The sequence below is a fragment of the Eleutherodactylus coqui genome, chromosome 5, assembly GCF_035609145.1.
Source record: "Eleutherodactylus coqui strain aEleCoq1 chromosome 5, aEleCoq1.hap1, whole genome shotgun sequence".
NCBI lineage: Eukaryota > Metazoa > Chordata > Amphibia > Anura > Eleutherodactylidae > Eleutherodactylus > Eleutherodactylus coqui.
In genome coordinates this window covers 67521255-67535279 of record NC_089841.1, presented here as the reverse complement: position 1 = coordinate 67535279, position 14025 = coordinate 67521255, and the positions used below count along the sequence as shown (strand labels likewise).

General features: G+C 50.0%; 1 protein-coding gene across 1 annotated transcript in view; it reads left to right on the top strand.

Moving 5' to 3' along the window:
* Window positions 1-14025, top strand: part of KIF24 (kinesin family member 24) — a 42309-nt gene that overhangs the window by 1204 nt on the left and 27080 nt on the right. Inside the window, exons 2-4 of the mRNA XM_066602663.1 lie at window positions 7996-8580; window positions 10108-10297; window positions 12696-12793. Of these exons, the coding sequence (XP_066458760.1) occupies window positions 8018-8580; window positions 10108-10297; window positions 12696-12793 (851 nt within the window). The 5' untranslated portion in view covers window positions 7996-8017. The remainder of the gene's footprint in view (window positions 1-7995; window positions 8581-10107; window positions 10298-12695; window positions 12794-14025) is intronic.

Sequence of the window (14025 nt, the reverse complement as noted above, 5' to 3'; positions counted from 1 at the left end):
GGTGGTACTGGGGGGGTGCTGCGCTTGGGGGGGGGTGAGGTGGTACTGGGGGGGTGCTGCGCTTGGGGGGGGGGTGAGGTGGTACTGGGGGGGTGCTGCGCTTGGGGGGGGTGAGGTGGTACTGGGGGGGTGCTGCGCTTGGGGGGGGTGAGGTGGTACTGGGGGGGTGCTGCGCTTGGGGGGGGTGAGGTGGTACTGGGGGGGTGCTGCGCTTGGGGGGGGTGAGGTGGTACTGGGGGGGTGCTGCGCTTGGGGGGGGTGAGGTGGTACTGGGGGGGTGCTGCGCTTGGGGGGGGTGAGGTGGTACTGGGGGGGTGCTGCGCTTGGGGGGGGTGAGGTGGTACTGGGGGGGTGCTGCGCTTGGGGGGGGTGAGGTGGTACTGGGGGGGTGCTGCGCTTGGGGGGGGTGAGGTGGTACTGGGGGGGTGCTGCGCTTGGGGGGGGTGAGGTGGTACTGGGGGGGTGCTGCGCTTGGGGGGGGTGAGGTGGTACTGGGGGGGTGCTGCGCTTGGGGGGGGTGAGGTGGTACTGGGGGGGTGCTGCGCTTGGGGGGGGTGAGGTGGTACTGGGGGGGTGCTGCGCTTGGGGGGGGTGAGGTGGTACTGGGGGGGTGCTGCGCTTGGGGGGGGTGAGGTGGTACTGGGGGGGTGCTGCGCTTGGGGGGGGTGAGGTGGTACTGGGGGGGTGCTGCGCTTGGGGGGGGTGAGGTGGTACTGGGGGGGGTGCTGCGCTTGGGGGGGGTGAGGTGGTACTGGGGGGGTGCTGCGCTTGGGGGGGGTGAGGTGGTACTGGGGGGGTGCTGCGCTTGGGGGGGGTGAGGTGGTACTGGGGGGGTGCTGCGCTTGGGGGGGGTGAGGTGGTACTGGGGGGGTGCTGCGCTTGGGGGGGGTGAGGTGGTACTGGGGGGGTGCTGCGCTTGGGGGGGTGAGGTGGTACTGGGGGGGGTGAGGTGGTACTGGGGTGGTACTGGGGGGGGTGAGGTGGTACTGGGGGGGTGCTGCGCTTGGGGGGTGAGGTGGTACTGGGGGGGTGCTGCGCTTGGGGGGTGAGGTGGTACTGGGGGGGTGCTGCGCTTGGCGGGTGAGGTGGTACTGGGGGGGTGCTGCGCTTGGGGGTGAGGTGGTACTGGGGGGGTGCTGCGCTTGGGGGGTGAGGTGGTACTGGGGGGGGTGCTGCGCTTGGGGGGGTGAGGTGGTACTGGGGGGGGGTGCTGCGCTTGGGGGGTGAGGTGGTACTGGGGGGGGTGCTGCGCTTGGGGGGTGAGGTGGTACTGGGGGGGGTGCTGCGCTTGGGGGGTGAGGTGGTACTGGGGGGGGTGCTGCGCTTGGGGGGTGAGGTGGTACTGGGGGGGTGCTGCGCTTGGGGGGTGCCGTGGTACTGGGGGGGTGCTGCGCTTGGGGGGTGCCGTGGTACTGGGGGGGGTGCTGCGCTTGGGGGGTGAGGTGGTACTGGGGGGGTGCTGCGCTTGGGGGGTGCCGTGGTACTGGGGGGGGTGCTGCGCTTGGGTGGTGAGATGTATCTGGGTTTTAAGGTTGCACTGGGGATTAAGGCGGTTCTTGGGATTGAGGTTGCTTTAGGAGTGCTGCACTTGAAGGTTGGGGTGACACTGGGGTCATTGTGAGGTGGCATCGCACTGGAGGGTTAAGGTGACTGGGGACTTAGGCAGTTCTTAGTGTTGAGATGGCACTGGGGGCGCTGCACTTGGGGGTTGAGGTAACGCTTGTGGCTTGATGAGGCACTTCGCTTGGGGTTGAGATGGCACTGGAGGGTTAAATTGACCCTGGGCTTCAAGACTGCACTGGGAATTAAGGTGGTTCTTGGAGTTTGAGGTGGCACTGGGGCACTGCACCTGGTGTATGAGGAGGCACTAGAAGGTTCAGGTGACTCTGGGTTTTAAGACTGCACTGGGGATTAAGGTGGTTCTTGGGGTTGAGGTGGCTTTAGGAGCACTGCACTTGAAGGTTGGGGTGGCACTGGAGGGCACTGCACTTGGGGCGTGAGGTGGCACTGCAAGGTGAAGGTGACTCTGGGTTTTAAGGCTGCACTGGGGATTAAGGCAGTTCTTTGCTGAGGTGGCACTGGGGGCATTGCATTTGGAGCATGAGGAGGCACTTTGGGCACTGCGCTTGGAGGTTGAGGTGGTACTGGAGGCATGAGGTGGCACTGCGTTTGAAGGCTTAATTGACTCTGAATTTTAAATCTGCAGTGGGGATTAAGGCGGATCGTGGGGGTTGAGGTGGCACTGGGTCCACTGCACTTGGGGATTAAGGTGGCACTGCACTTGGGGGTTGACGTGGCAATGGAGGGTTCAGGTGTCTCTGGGTTATAAGACTGCACTGGGAATTAAGGCGTTTCTTGGAGGGCACTGCACTTGGGGTGTGATGTGGAGCTGCATTGGAGGGTTAGGGTAACTGGGTTTTAAGGCTGCGCAAGGATTTAAGGCTGTTCTCTGTGCTGAGATGGCACTGGGGGCACTGCACTTGGGGCATGAGATGGCACTGGGGGCACTGCACTTGGGGTGGCACTAGAGGGCACTGCATTGGAGGGTTAAGGTGACTGGGTTTTAAGGCTACACTGGGGATTAAGGCAGTTCTTTTGTACTGAGATGGCATTGGGGCATGAGGAGGCACTAGGAACAGTGCGCTTGGGGTGGCACTGGAGGACATTGCAATTGGGACGTGAGGTGGCACTGCACTGGAGGGTTAAGGTGACTGGGTTTTAAGGCTACACTGGGGATTAGGGCAGTTCTTTGTACTGAGATGGCACTGCACTTGGGGCATTAGGAGACACTGGGAACACTGCGCTTGGGGGTTGAGGTGGCACTGTGCTTGAAGGTTTAATTGACTCTAGATTTTAAGTCTGTACTGGGGATTAAGGCGGATCTTGGACTGAAGGTGGCAATGGGGGCAGTGCACTTGGGCGTGAGGTGGCACTGGGGTCACTCTACTTGGGCGTGAGGTGGCACTGCGCTGGACGGTGTAGGCGACTCTGGATATTACTAATACTGGCATGAAGCCGGCGTGGTAATAAGCAGGACCTGTACAGTAGGTGAATCGCTGGCTTCTTACTCACCTTGCAGACAGCGTCCTCCCTGTCATTATCCTTCAGCGTTACATAACCTCATCACCTACTGCCTGGCACTGAACATCTGGGAGTGTTCCACATATGGAGGTGACGGGCACCTATTTAGAAGGGTGAGTGGTGCCAGCAGGGTTAGTAGGCTCTGCAATGTAGGGCATCAGCACAGACCCAAACTCCCAGTGGTCTCTCTAGCTTCTCCGTGTTCACTTTGCCCCTCTACAAGTCTCCCGTCATGATGCAGACCCTTTTTGCTGGACAGCCCCTTCAAAGTGAAATTCTGTCATTTATTCTGAATTGCTCCACTGATCAGAAGGTCCTTTCGTTTCCGTGCACGATGGCGACACTGTCCACCGCTGTGCACGAAACAACAAACTGGGTCCATATAAGTGAATGAGGCTCTGTTATTGACAGTCCCTGTATAGCAGGTGGAGGGGAGCACCGACGGGAACGAGCCGCAGCTCTTAAAGCCACCTGCCGGGCCTAGACAGACAAAGATGGCCGCACCACTTCTCTGACTGCCTGATGCACATTAATCTAAGGGCTGACCATCATTCTGATTCTCGCTGGATCATGAGAAGCTGAATGGTAATCGTTCAGTGTAAATGCCGGCAGTGAATGAACGATTTTTCGTTCATCGCTCAGTTTCTACAGGCATAAAAATCAAACCACAATTGGCCCATTTTAATAAGCCGTTGTCTGTCTATGAACGACGAACTTAAAGGGGTTGTCCCACGAAAGCAAGTGGGGTTCAGCACTTCTGTATGGCCATATTAATACACTTTGTAATGTACATTGTGCATTAAATATGAGCCATACAGAAGTTACTCACTTACCTGTTCCGTTGCTAGCGTCCCCGTCTCCATGGTGCCGTCTAATTTCAGCGTCTAATCGCCCGATTAGACGCGCTTGCGCAGTCCGGTCTTCTCCCTGGTGAATGGGGCCGCTCGTGCCGAAGAGCTGGTCCTCGTGGCTCCGCCCCGTCACGTGTGCCGATTCCAGCCAATCGGGAGGCTGGAATCGGCAATGGACCGCACAGAGCCCACCGTGCACCATGGGAGAAGACCCACGGTGCATCGTGGGTGAAGATCACGGCGGCCATCTTACTAAGGTAAGGAAGAAGTCGCCGCAGCGCGGGGATTCGGGTAAGTACAAAACGTGTTTGTTTTTTTTTAACACATGCATTGGGTTTGTCTCGCGCCGAACGGGGGGCCTATTGAATTAAAAAAAAACCCGTTTCGGCGCGGGACAACCCCTTTAATGTCAATGGGTTAATTCACATTTCCGCACGTGCATTTCAGTCGCACGCAAAAAAAAAAAAGTTTTATTTTCCTGCGTATTTACATACCAAAGGTCCCATAAAAGTCAATTGGGGGTGCGCAAATGAACGTGCAATACACAAGTCCGTGTGTGAAATACTGCATTATTACGCTTAAAAAAAAAAACAAAACACATTTGCAACTCGTCAAGACTAAATGGTCACTTCAATCGGTGCGCCTTTGTTTACCACGCGCAAATGAACATGTTTGCTGGCACAAAAAATACAGTAAAATATAATAGTAAAATATGTCTACGTGCGCAGAAAAGTCTCGTTCAGCCTTGCAATTGCGCGGATACCCATGTAAAGCCGGCCTAAAACACTACACCTGTTTCATTAACCAGTGCTGGCCGGTCAGATCAGCATGCAGAGTCGTAGACTATTGATACACACCATACACAGAGTCCATCAGGTAGTCGGAGAAGCTGTTCCTCCAGGCCCGGAGGGTCGCCTTCCCATATCTATAGGTTATGCCGTAAATACCTGATGGGTGCAGGTTTTACCTATACCACATCCATCTATTGGGAGAACCCAATGTGCCAGTGTATGGAAAAAATGAGTTGTACTATTACTTGGTCAAATGAAGAAAACCCTTATTTACACCTTGCAATTAAAAACTCCATTGCTTCTAGGCTTTGCTGCAGTCTTCCGCGCCCAGCACCCGGCTTATCTTGTGCTTTCCCTAATTACATGCCATTATGTGGGTGGACTGGCACAGTATATAGTGCAAATTGTAGATGGCAGGCTGGAATAGTTGAGTCCCCCCGCTACTGCCTGACTGCACACTGTGGGTTCTGATACTTGATAGTTGACATACTTGAGCCCACTCGTGCCGGCCGTCCTCCCCCTGGCGGTGTGGGCAGGGCTGGTCCAGTTGCTGTCGGCAGGCAGCTGTCCCTGTGTCAGCTGTGATCTGCGCAGCTTAGCAGGTTATTATAGGAGCGCTGAAATAGTTGTGTGCGCTGGTAGAAGGAGCTCACATAACTGCCAGGATGCCCACGTCCGTGCCAGCTGCGTGTCCCAGGCTGCTTGTAGGATTGGGCAGCGCTAGGACACTTTCATCAGCGCCCTTGTTAACACTTGTGTGCCAGTGGGTGTTCCCTTCATCTCCTGGCACCGATCTGTTTCACTTCATGGACAAGTCAGGGAACGAGGGTTTGACTAGGGTTTGACGTGTGTAAGATGCATGCTATCTGGGACTCTCCTCATCTACTCTCCCCACAGCTGAAACGCTCTGTGCTGCTGTGAGACTGTGCTCTATGTCACTGTATGTCCTCACACTCTCATCTTGAAGCTGCTCTTGCACAGTAACCCAAGACAAAGTTGCCTATTTCCTCAGTTCTCTCCTTCCCCAGAGATGAATTGCGGTATTAATATTGATGATGCCAGGGCGTGGATGCCTGACAGCTGCCGGGCACAGAGCTCTGCTGGAGTGTAAGAATACACCCGGGCTGTACATTAGTAGCTTGGGCTTCCATCTCTTACTTGTAAGGCTTGGAACCCACAGGCGGACTCAAACTAACAGGTCGGATTCTGTGAACAGATATCCGCAGCAGAAGACCTGCGTATAATCGCTGAAGTGAACTGCGTATGGTTTTTCACACGGATGTACGGCTAAGAACAGCGTATCGTCCGTGTGGAAGAATGACCGCGAGCAGGGAATGACCTCAGAAAGTAGCCCAACCCCATAGAAACACCCTTCTATCACTCAGGCAACATGCCCTCGTGGTGAGATATTCTAAGAGCCCTCAGAACAGGATACTGCTCTCTGGGCTTGGCTGCTTTGTACTACTTTTTTGTAAGTAGTATAAACCACTTAAAAAACACAAAACACTTATTCTTGTGAAGGAGGAGCCCAGAAGAAAAAGTAGAAGTTGCAGACAGCAGTCTGGATGGGTGTGATGCTCCCCAGACTCTGTCCGGCATTCTCTGCCCAAAAATTTCTGCTTTCTTCATGCCATTTGTATCTGTTCTCCTGGCAACATGCATACGAGTCCACGTTCATACGCATTGTAATGTGGATGGGGATTGTGGAATCGGTTCATGTGAGACCGGCCTAATGTAATAGGTTTGTAGTCCACATGGCTTCAACTGTAGAATCACTGTGTAAATACATTACATTGCTCATCTTGTATTGGTCACCCAGAAGTATGGGTGAAGACCTAGTGATGGACTGTATCCGCCCTGTTTACGCTGCTAAGCTCCTGATTGCCTGGCTTTATGGTTAGGCTTTGGGGTAGGGTTATGTTGACAGCAGTAGCGGGGTGGGAGGGGGGCTAAGGTCTGCCATGCCAGGAGGGTTTGGGTTACTGTTGTGGTTAAAGGAGTAGCTGTGGCTGTGGTTTGCGCTGGCTTAGGGTTAGTGTTAGGGGTAGGGTTAAAGGAGTACCTGTGGCACAACTTACGAAGGCGACTTCACTAGCCGGCCGAGCAGCGGCCACAGCGGGACACAGTGACCCAAAAGCTGCAGTAGCACCACCTGTAGCCGGGTGCTGCGGATGCATCTTGGACTGGTAGTATTGGAGGGTGACAGCACTGTTTGTTGCAGCGCCAGTAGCGTTGGGGAAGGGACCACAACATCTGAGCCTCATTGGCGGTGGAGCCAGCACCAACAATCTCGCACAGGAGCGAGCACCCGTGACACTCGCACACTGTACATGAGCGAAAATGCTTCCCCCCCCCCCCCCCCCGCCGGGGACACTGACCGTGGCGGAGCTGCCAGGGAAGAAGGGAGCTGCGTGCACACGGACATTAGCTTGGAGGGGACCTGATGGGAGAGCGGCAGCCAGTCAGGAACTTGGGGCATTCCCTAAGTCCACCAGTACAAACCCTTGTTTCCACCTATAGTTCCAGTGGAGACAAGATGCACCAGTACCATCACTATATAGATACATTACTTATCCTGTACTGTCCCTCAGTTACATCCTGTATTATACTCCAGAGGTACACTCATTATTTTGCTGGTGGAGTCACTGTGTACATACATTACTTATCCTGTACTGATCCTGAGTTACATCCTGTATTATACTCCAGAGCTGCACTCACTATTCTGCTGGTGGAGTCACTGTGTACATACATTACTTATCCTGTACTGATCCTGAGTTACATCCTGTATTATACTCCAGAGCTGCACTCACTATTCTGCTAGTGGAGTCACTGTGTACATACATTTGTGCTCTTTACACTGTACAGTAATCTGATGTAGAGAATAAATATTGGCCCCTGCTTTATAGAAGCTCAGCTAAGGAGTGTTTTTTTTTATCAAGATGCTTATTGTTTCAAAAAATAACCTGCAGCATTGTGAATGCAGCTCTGGAGTGTAATGCGGGCTGTCGGGATCAGTACAAATTATGTAATGTAGTTGCAGAGTTACGTAACTAGACTACTTTCCATAATATGCATATATTGTCTGGTTCACCCAGTTCTTTGTTACCAGCTCTGTACATGGCAATTTGGTTTTGTGAGCAGCAGGTCACCTCCGGGTGGCTCGGTGTTCTGTGATTGGCCCCTGGATGTGGGACATACATCTGAACGTCACCCAACCTATATGTTCTATTTATAAACAGTAAAAGTCCCTTTGTTTCTTTTCTTCCATGCAGAGCAGTGGCCTGGCTCCTGACCATGGCCTCCTGCCTCCTCGAGTGCCTCTGCGAGGCTGACCTGGAGCAGTACTACCCTCACTTTGTAGCCCTTGGACTCCAGAAGGTTGAGGAGCTGGCAAAGGTGACCATGAGGGATTATTCCAAGCTGGGCGTTCACAGCATGGAAGACCGCAAACGCCTCTTCCAGCTGATCGAAATCATTCAGAGCGTGGCAGCTGAGGACTCCAATGACAGCAGGACCCCTCCCCTGCAGCCCGGCTGCGTCTACCTCCAGCCCCCAAATAACAGATCGGCCACCCGAAGACAGTTGCAATTTGACATCTCCTTTGACACAGACAGAAATGTGCTTCCCTCTTCTCAGCCCTTGAAACATCTTACTGAATTATGTGAAACAGCGCCTCCTGCTGACCAGAAAATCCTCACCATGAAGAAAGAAGATACCTCCAACTCATCTGCTGAAGGGTCCTGCCTGAAAGTGCTGTTGGGAACACCAGCGGGCTCCAGAGACAGCGAGGGCCCCATCGTACACAGAGTGGTGCACGTATCCGGGTACAACTACGGAGTGCCACAGACATGCGTACGGTAATGAAGAGCGCTTGTCCTATGAGCTTTATGCAAAAGTTTGTGCACCCTTTATAAAATGTAAAATGACTCTATATGTTTTGAATTTATCCTTGTAGGGAAAAAAGCTTATAAATGTCGTCACGTGCAAAAGTTGCGCATCCTGCTGGCTAACGTTTAGCAGCACCCCCCTATTAACAGAAAGGGTTAAAATTAGTTGTTTTTCTTTCAGAGGTTCTGTTAATTTATTTTTACAAACTAAACTGAAAAAAGGGGCGCTGAAACTTTCGCATCTGACCTCCTCTACAGTTCATACATTTCTATACCTGGATTCCATATAGGTTATGATGTAGCAATTCCAACTATACAATGTCTCTGGCACAACCCGCTAGGCATGTTGGACTTCTTCTCATGCCACCTCTTGGCTCGCAGCGATGTATGCAATGTTTTATGGCGCATCTTTAATACATTTGGCGCAGTTTACACCTCTGCTATGCTAATGTCTGAGATAATGCTTTTTTTTGTGAGTCTTCATTGACAGGACTAAATCTGCGCATGCATCCACGGTAAAAAGCGGGGCAAAAAGTTACAGATTTTCATGCGGATTCTAGAAGCGGAATTCACACGGTGAATTCTATCGCCTGATCATACCTTTAGATAAGATTAGTAAATATCTGCCGCTATGGAAAACTGCTGAGGTAATGGTAAAGCGCGTCTATAAGGGCCCATTCATGAGTGATTTGCTCACCTTTTTTTTTTATTTTTTAATGGATCCGGTTGTTTATAAGGATGGTAAAATGGAATGAAAACAGAACTAAATTAAAACCATAGTTTCCAGTTTTTTTAACGGATCCAGTATTTAGATCTGTCAAAAAAGAACGTTTTTTTTTTTATCTACTTGTTTCTTTTTCATTGTGTTTACATCCGCTTTGTCGTCTATGGCCTGTCTTCCGCTCATTTATAAACTGATCCGTTATACAAAAAAAACAAAAATGGAACCAAACCGAAACCTTTCTGTTCCGTTTCATCACCCATTGACTTTAATGTAAAAAAAACAAAAGTGCGTGCCTTCAGCTCACGTTCCGCTTTTTATGTTAGGAAGCCCCACAGTCTGCGCTGGTTTTCCTTTTCAAAACCGAAAGCAGACGGAGCGCAACCGTACTGAGCATAACTGAGGCTTGGAAGATCCCATTGACATCAATGGGAAGGAAGACTGAACTGTTTTTTTTTTGTTTTTTTTTTTTTTTCGTTTTGCTGCTCCTCTGATGGAACAGCAGTACGTAAAACACCGCTGAAGTGACTGAGCCAAAACACATAATAAATTTACCACTGGGTTCAACCACTGAAATCCCCCAATGATGGGGCCACCACTTTTATCTTCTGGACGCAGCACCCCTCCAGCATACTGCAGAGTATAGAGTGGCATCGCTACAAGGAAAATGCTAAACGTGCTGCGCCTTCCCCGCTCAGGGGGCTCGATCAGTTTGCCATCAATGCTTATTCTACAAAAACTTCTTTAATTACCCCTTTTTCTTTTATATTGAACAGGCCCAGCTGCACAGACAAGGACGGACCCTGGACCGACAGCGATAAAATCCGCGTGTGTGTCCGCAAACGTCCTCTGAGCTTGAGGGAAGAGAGACGTGGGGAAGTGAGTGTGGTGACCGTGGAAGACAAGGAGACCATAGCGGTCTATGAGAGGAAAGAAGCCGTTAATCTGAAGGAGTATATCCTGCAGGTAGTGATATAGCGCCAGCCTGATGACTGCAATTACCGTTGTGTGAGCAGTCATTCCACAGTGGAGTGTCGCTGTAATATCAGTTCTGTGAACATCGGGTCAGGCAGCAGATGTGATAACTCTAAGGGGTATACCCATCTGAAACTTTAATGGCATATGCACAGGATATGCTGCGAAAGTCTGATAGATGCGGGTCAAACCTATCTCTTGTTGTGGACCCCACAGCCGCTGGCCTAGCTGAATGCACTGGTCAAAGATTATGTAAACAGCTGAGCGGGTATTGTTATGCGGTTCCACAGAAGTGAATGGGAGTAATGGAAACGGTGTAGCATAGTAAGCAATGTTCTTTCCGCAGATTCCAAATTACAGAAACAACGTAGCTTGCTGTGCTACACTGTTGCGGGAACTCCCATTCATATCTATCAGAGTTTCGGAAACGCATTAGACAGTCCGTTGTGCTGTTTCCATAACCCCTGGCCACGGCATTCAGCCGGATCGGGGGCAGTGAAGGCCAGAAGCAGAGAGGGGTGCGGGTCCGATAGTTGGGACCTACACCTAGCCGACTATCCTGGCATAACCTGCGGCTATGCCATGAAAGTCTCAGTTGGGAATACCCCAGACCTGTCATATCAGAATAATGGTGCAATCCAATCCCTCCTACTAGCATCCAGCAGGACTGATTCTGGTGATAACCTTGTAAGCAGTTCTGCTATATTTCTGCCAGGTAGCTACACACTGAGTGGATGGACACTTCATTGAAATTCAGTTATTAATCTCCTTAGACTCCAAATTTCTCCAGATAAGAATGAATAAAAATGTTCTGCTGTGGACCTCATTATTAGAGCCGTCTAATGGTAACTACATCTGATAGGAGTTAATGGGACAGGCTGGGGGCAGTCAGCTGTCACCTCCCAACTGCATTAATCATCCTGCCCAGTAGTGGGCCTCTCCATTTTCAGTGATATCATCAGTGTTGGAGGATGAAATCCGTGTGCCGTAGTATCAGGCTGTGGATCAGAGTCAGGATTTCTCCACTATGTATTTTCTAGTCCCTGCAGACATTAACAGGCCACTCTGCTGAAAAAGTCATTTGCTATATAAATAATCCTCAGTTGGTATTGGTTAGTTATTCCTTTCTATCTGAATATATCTGGACTCCTCCTCTTCTTTTGGGTTCTATGATCTCATGGGGATTACTTGCCTCTCTATTCTCTTCACTAGTCACTATCTCAATCACCAGAACTTCCTGTATAATGAAATTGCTTGGACTGTGCCACATTAGCTCTTCACGGGGGGAGCAGTTAGTACTGATGATTTGAAGCTCCTGTCCTACAGTTATAATGAAGGAGATGACAGTTTATTCTCCTGACTTGGGTACTTATGGGTTCTAGCTTATCTAGGAGAATTTAGAGCAGTGTTTCCCAAACTCCAGTCCTCAGGGACCCCCAACAGGTCATGTTTTCAGGATTTCCTCAGTATTGCACAGGCGATGTACTTATTGTCAGTGCCTCAGACATTGCCACAGGTGTTCTTACTATAGGAGATCCTGAAAACATAACCTTTTTGGGGTTGTGGGGGCTGGAGTTTGGGAAACACTGATTTAGTGGGTAATGATAGTACCATTTCTGTTGGGAGGACAGGGTGATTGACTCTAGCTAGTCATGTGATGCTGTACTGATGCATCATGGGATTGATAGCCAGAAGAAGAGCAAGTAGGGAGAAATGTCAAAACCAATGTGGTGTCTTATAAGTATCAAACAAGAGACTGCACTGCATGGAAGTGATTGCAGTGTACATAGAGGATGTGAAGTGTGTGACAATCGGGTGAGGAGTGCAGGGATCAAAAATGTGTTGTGGAATGGCCCTTTAAGCTCTTGTTGTACAAAATGCTCTCATACTGATCCACTAGAATCAACATGGAGTCTTATATATCCAGTATCTTACAGTTGGTCGTAAAGGAATATTCAAATCAGAAAGGTTAAAGACTTTCACCCTTCCACTCTCTAAATTTAAGATGAAAAGGAGAGACTTGTTGGTTCACATGTTGCACTTGGCATATCATGTCACGAGCCATACCCTTCACTGTAATCTCCTCAGGTCCATCCTCATACTAGAGCCCGCAGTATAATAGCACCATCCTTACAGTACTAGCCGCATACTAGCTCCCCGCAGGGCCGTGCACCACTGATGGCTCTCCACTGACTATTACTCCCTGCAGCTGCAACAGCTTTGGTATCCATGTACTATTGTGCTGTAGGGATTTCCCAGTAAGCTGCGGCTTGTGCCTACTGCGCCCTGTAGTGAGCACAGCCGGATGGCGCATTTTCGCCTTTCTGACTCGTTCATGATTTGCTTTATATATAAAATTTTCATCGACTTCATGTTTATTTTTTTTCAGCACGTATTTTATTTTGATGAAGTATTTAGTGAGACGTTAACCAATCAGGATGTATTCATGAAGACGGCTCACCCGCTTATCCAGCATGTGTTTAACGGGTAGGAGGCATTCTTCCATTTCATCCATTTTTAATCTAGATTTACTAATGCTTATTCGTTTTGAGGTGCTGTCTGAAAATCCTTAAAGGCGTTGTCCCACAAAAGGTACTTACCAGTTTGGGGGATTATGTGTCTGATTTGGTGGACGTCTGGAACCATTATCTATCATGAGAACGTGGGTTTTGGGTGTCCTCAAATGACTAGAGTGATGGTCACACCTTACCCCTCCATACATTGAGCACTTGTACTCGGCTGCCTCCAGCGGCCCCATAGAAGTGAATGTGGAGTAGTAGTGCACTGGTGTGACCAGTCACGCATTCAAAGACACTCGGGACCCCTGCTCTTGTGATTGGTTGGGATCTCAGCTGTCGGACCACCTCTAATCAGATACTTATTTGCTATAACTTCTCACAGATAAAAGATTGCTACAATGTGTCAGTCCTCTGTAAGGTAAATACTGTATATTCTAGAACAAACCCTCTTCTGTCCTGATAGATTTTACCTGCACTAAGTTATCAGGCTGCACTGTTCCTTTAAACCCTAATTCGCCCTACAATTAGGCCGCGTAAAGGGTCTAACAATTGGCCAACAAACCAGTGATTCCTCAACGTATTGTTCCCTTTCAGCGACCATAATAATGCTTGCTGATCAGTGGTACGTCCTCTGGGAACGGATTGATGTACAGCCAGCCTATGGGGACAAATGGTTGTAGTAGCGATCATTAGTCCCTTTGAGACAATTCTCAGGCCGCGTAAAAGAAATGAGTGCCAACCAACATGCTTGTCGAACACTGCTCTTTACATCAAGCTGAGAACCCCAGCCTGTGCAAAAGGACCAGAACGCATTGTAGCAGATGATCAGTCAATCAGGAGTCCAGGCTGTAGGGGGTCATTCACATGGGCATATGCAGTTTCTGTCTGAGAAATATGCAGGGTTTTTACACATGAAATGTATTTGGTCCTTCTTATGTTCTCTTTTGCACACATCCCCCCGAAAATAAGACAGTGTCTTATATTAATTTTTGTTCAAAAAGGCTTAACTTTTTTACATGTATAGCTGCCTGGACACTATTTAAATTGACTTTTTTAATTAACTGTTAGCAGGGCTTAATTTTGGAGTAGGGCTTATATTTCAAGCATCCTCAAAAAGCCTGAAAAATCATTTTGCATCCTCAAAAATTCTGGAAAATCATGATATCTTATTTTCAGGGTATGTCTTATTTTCAGGGCTAT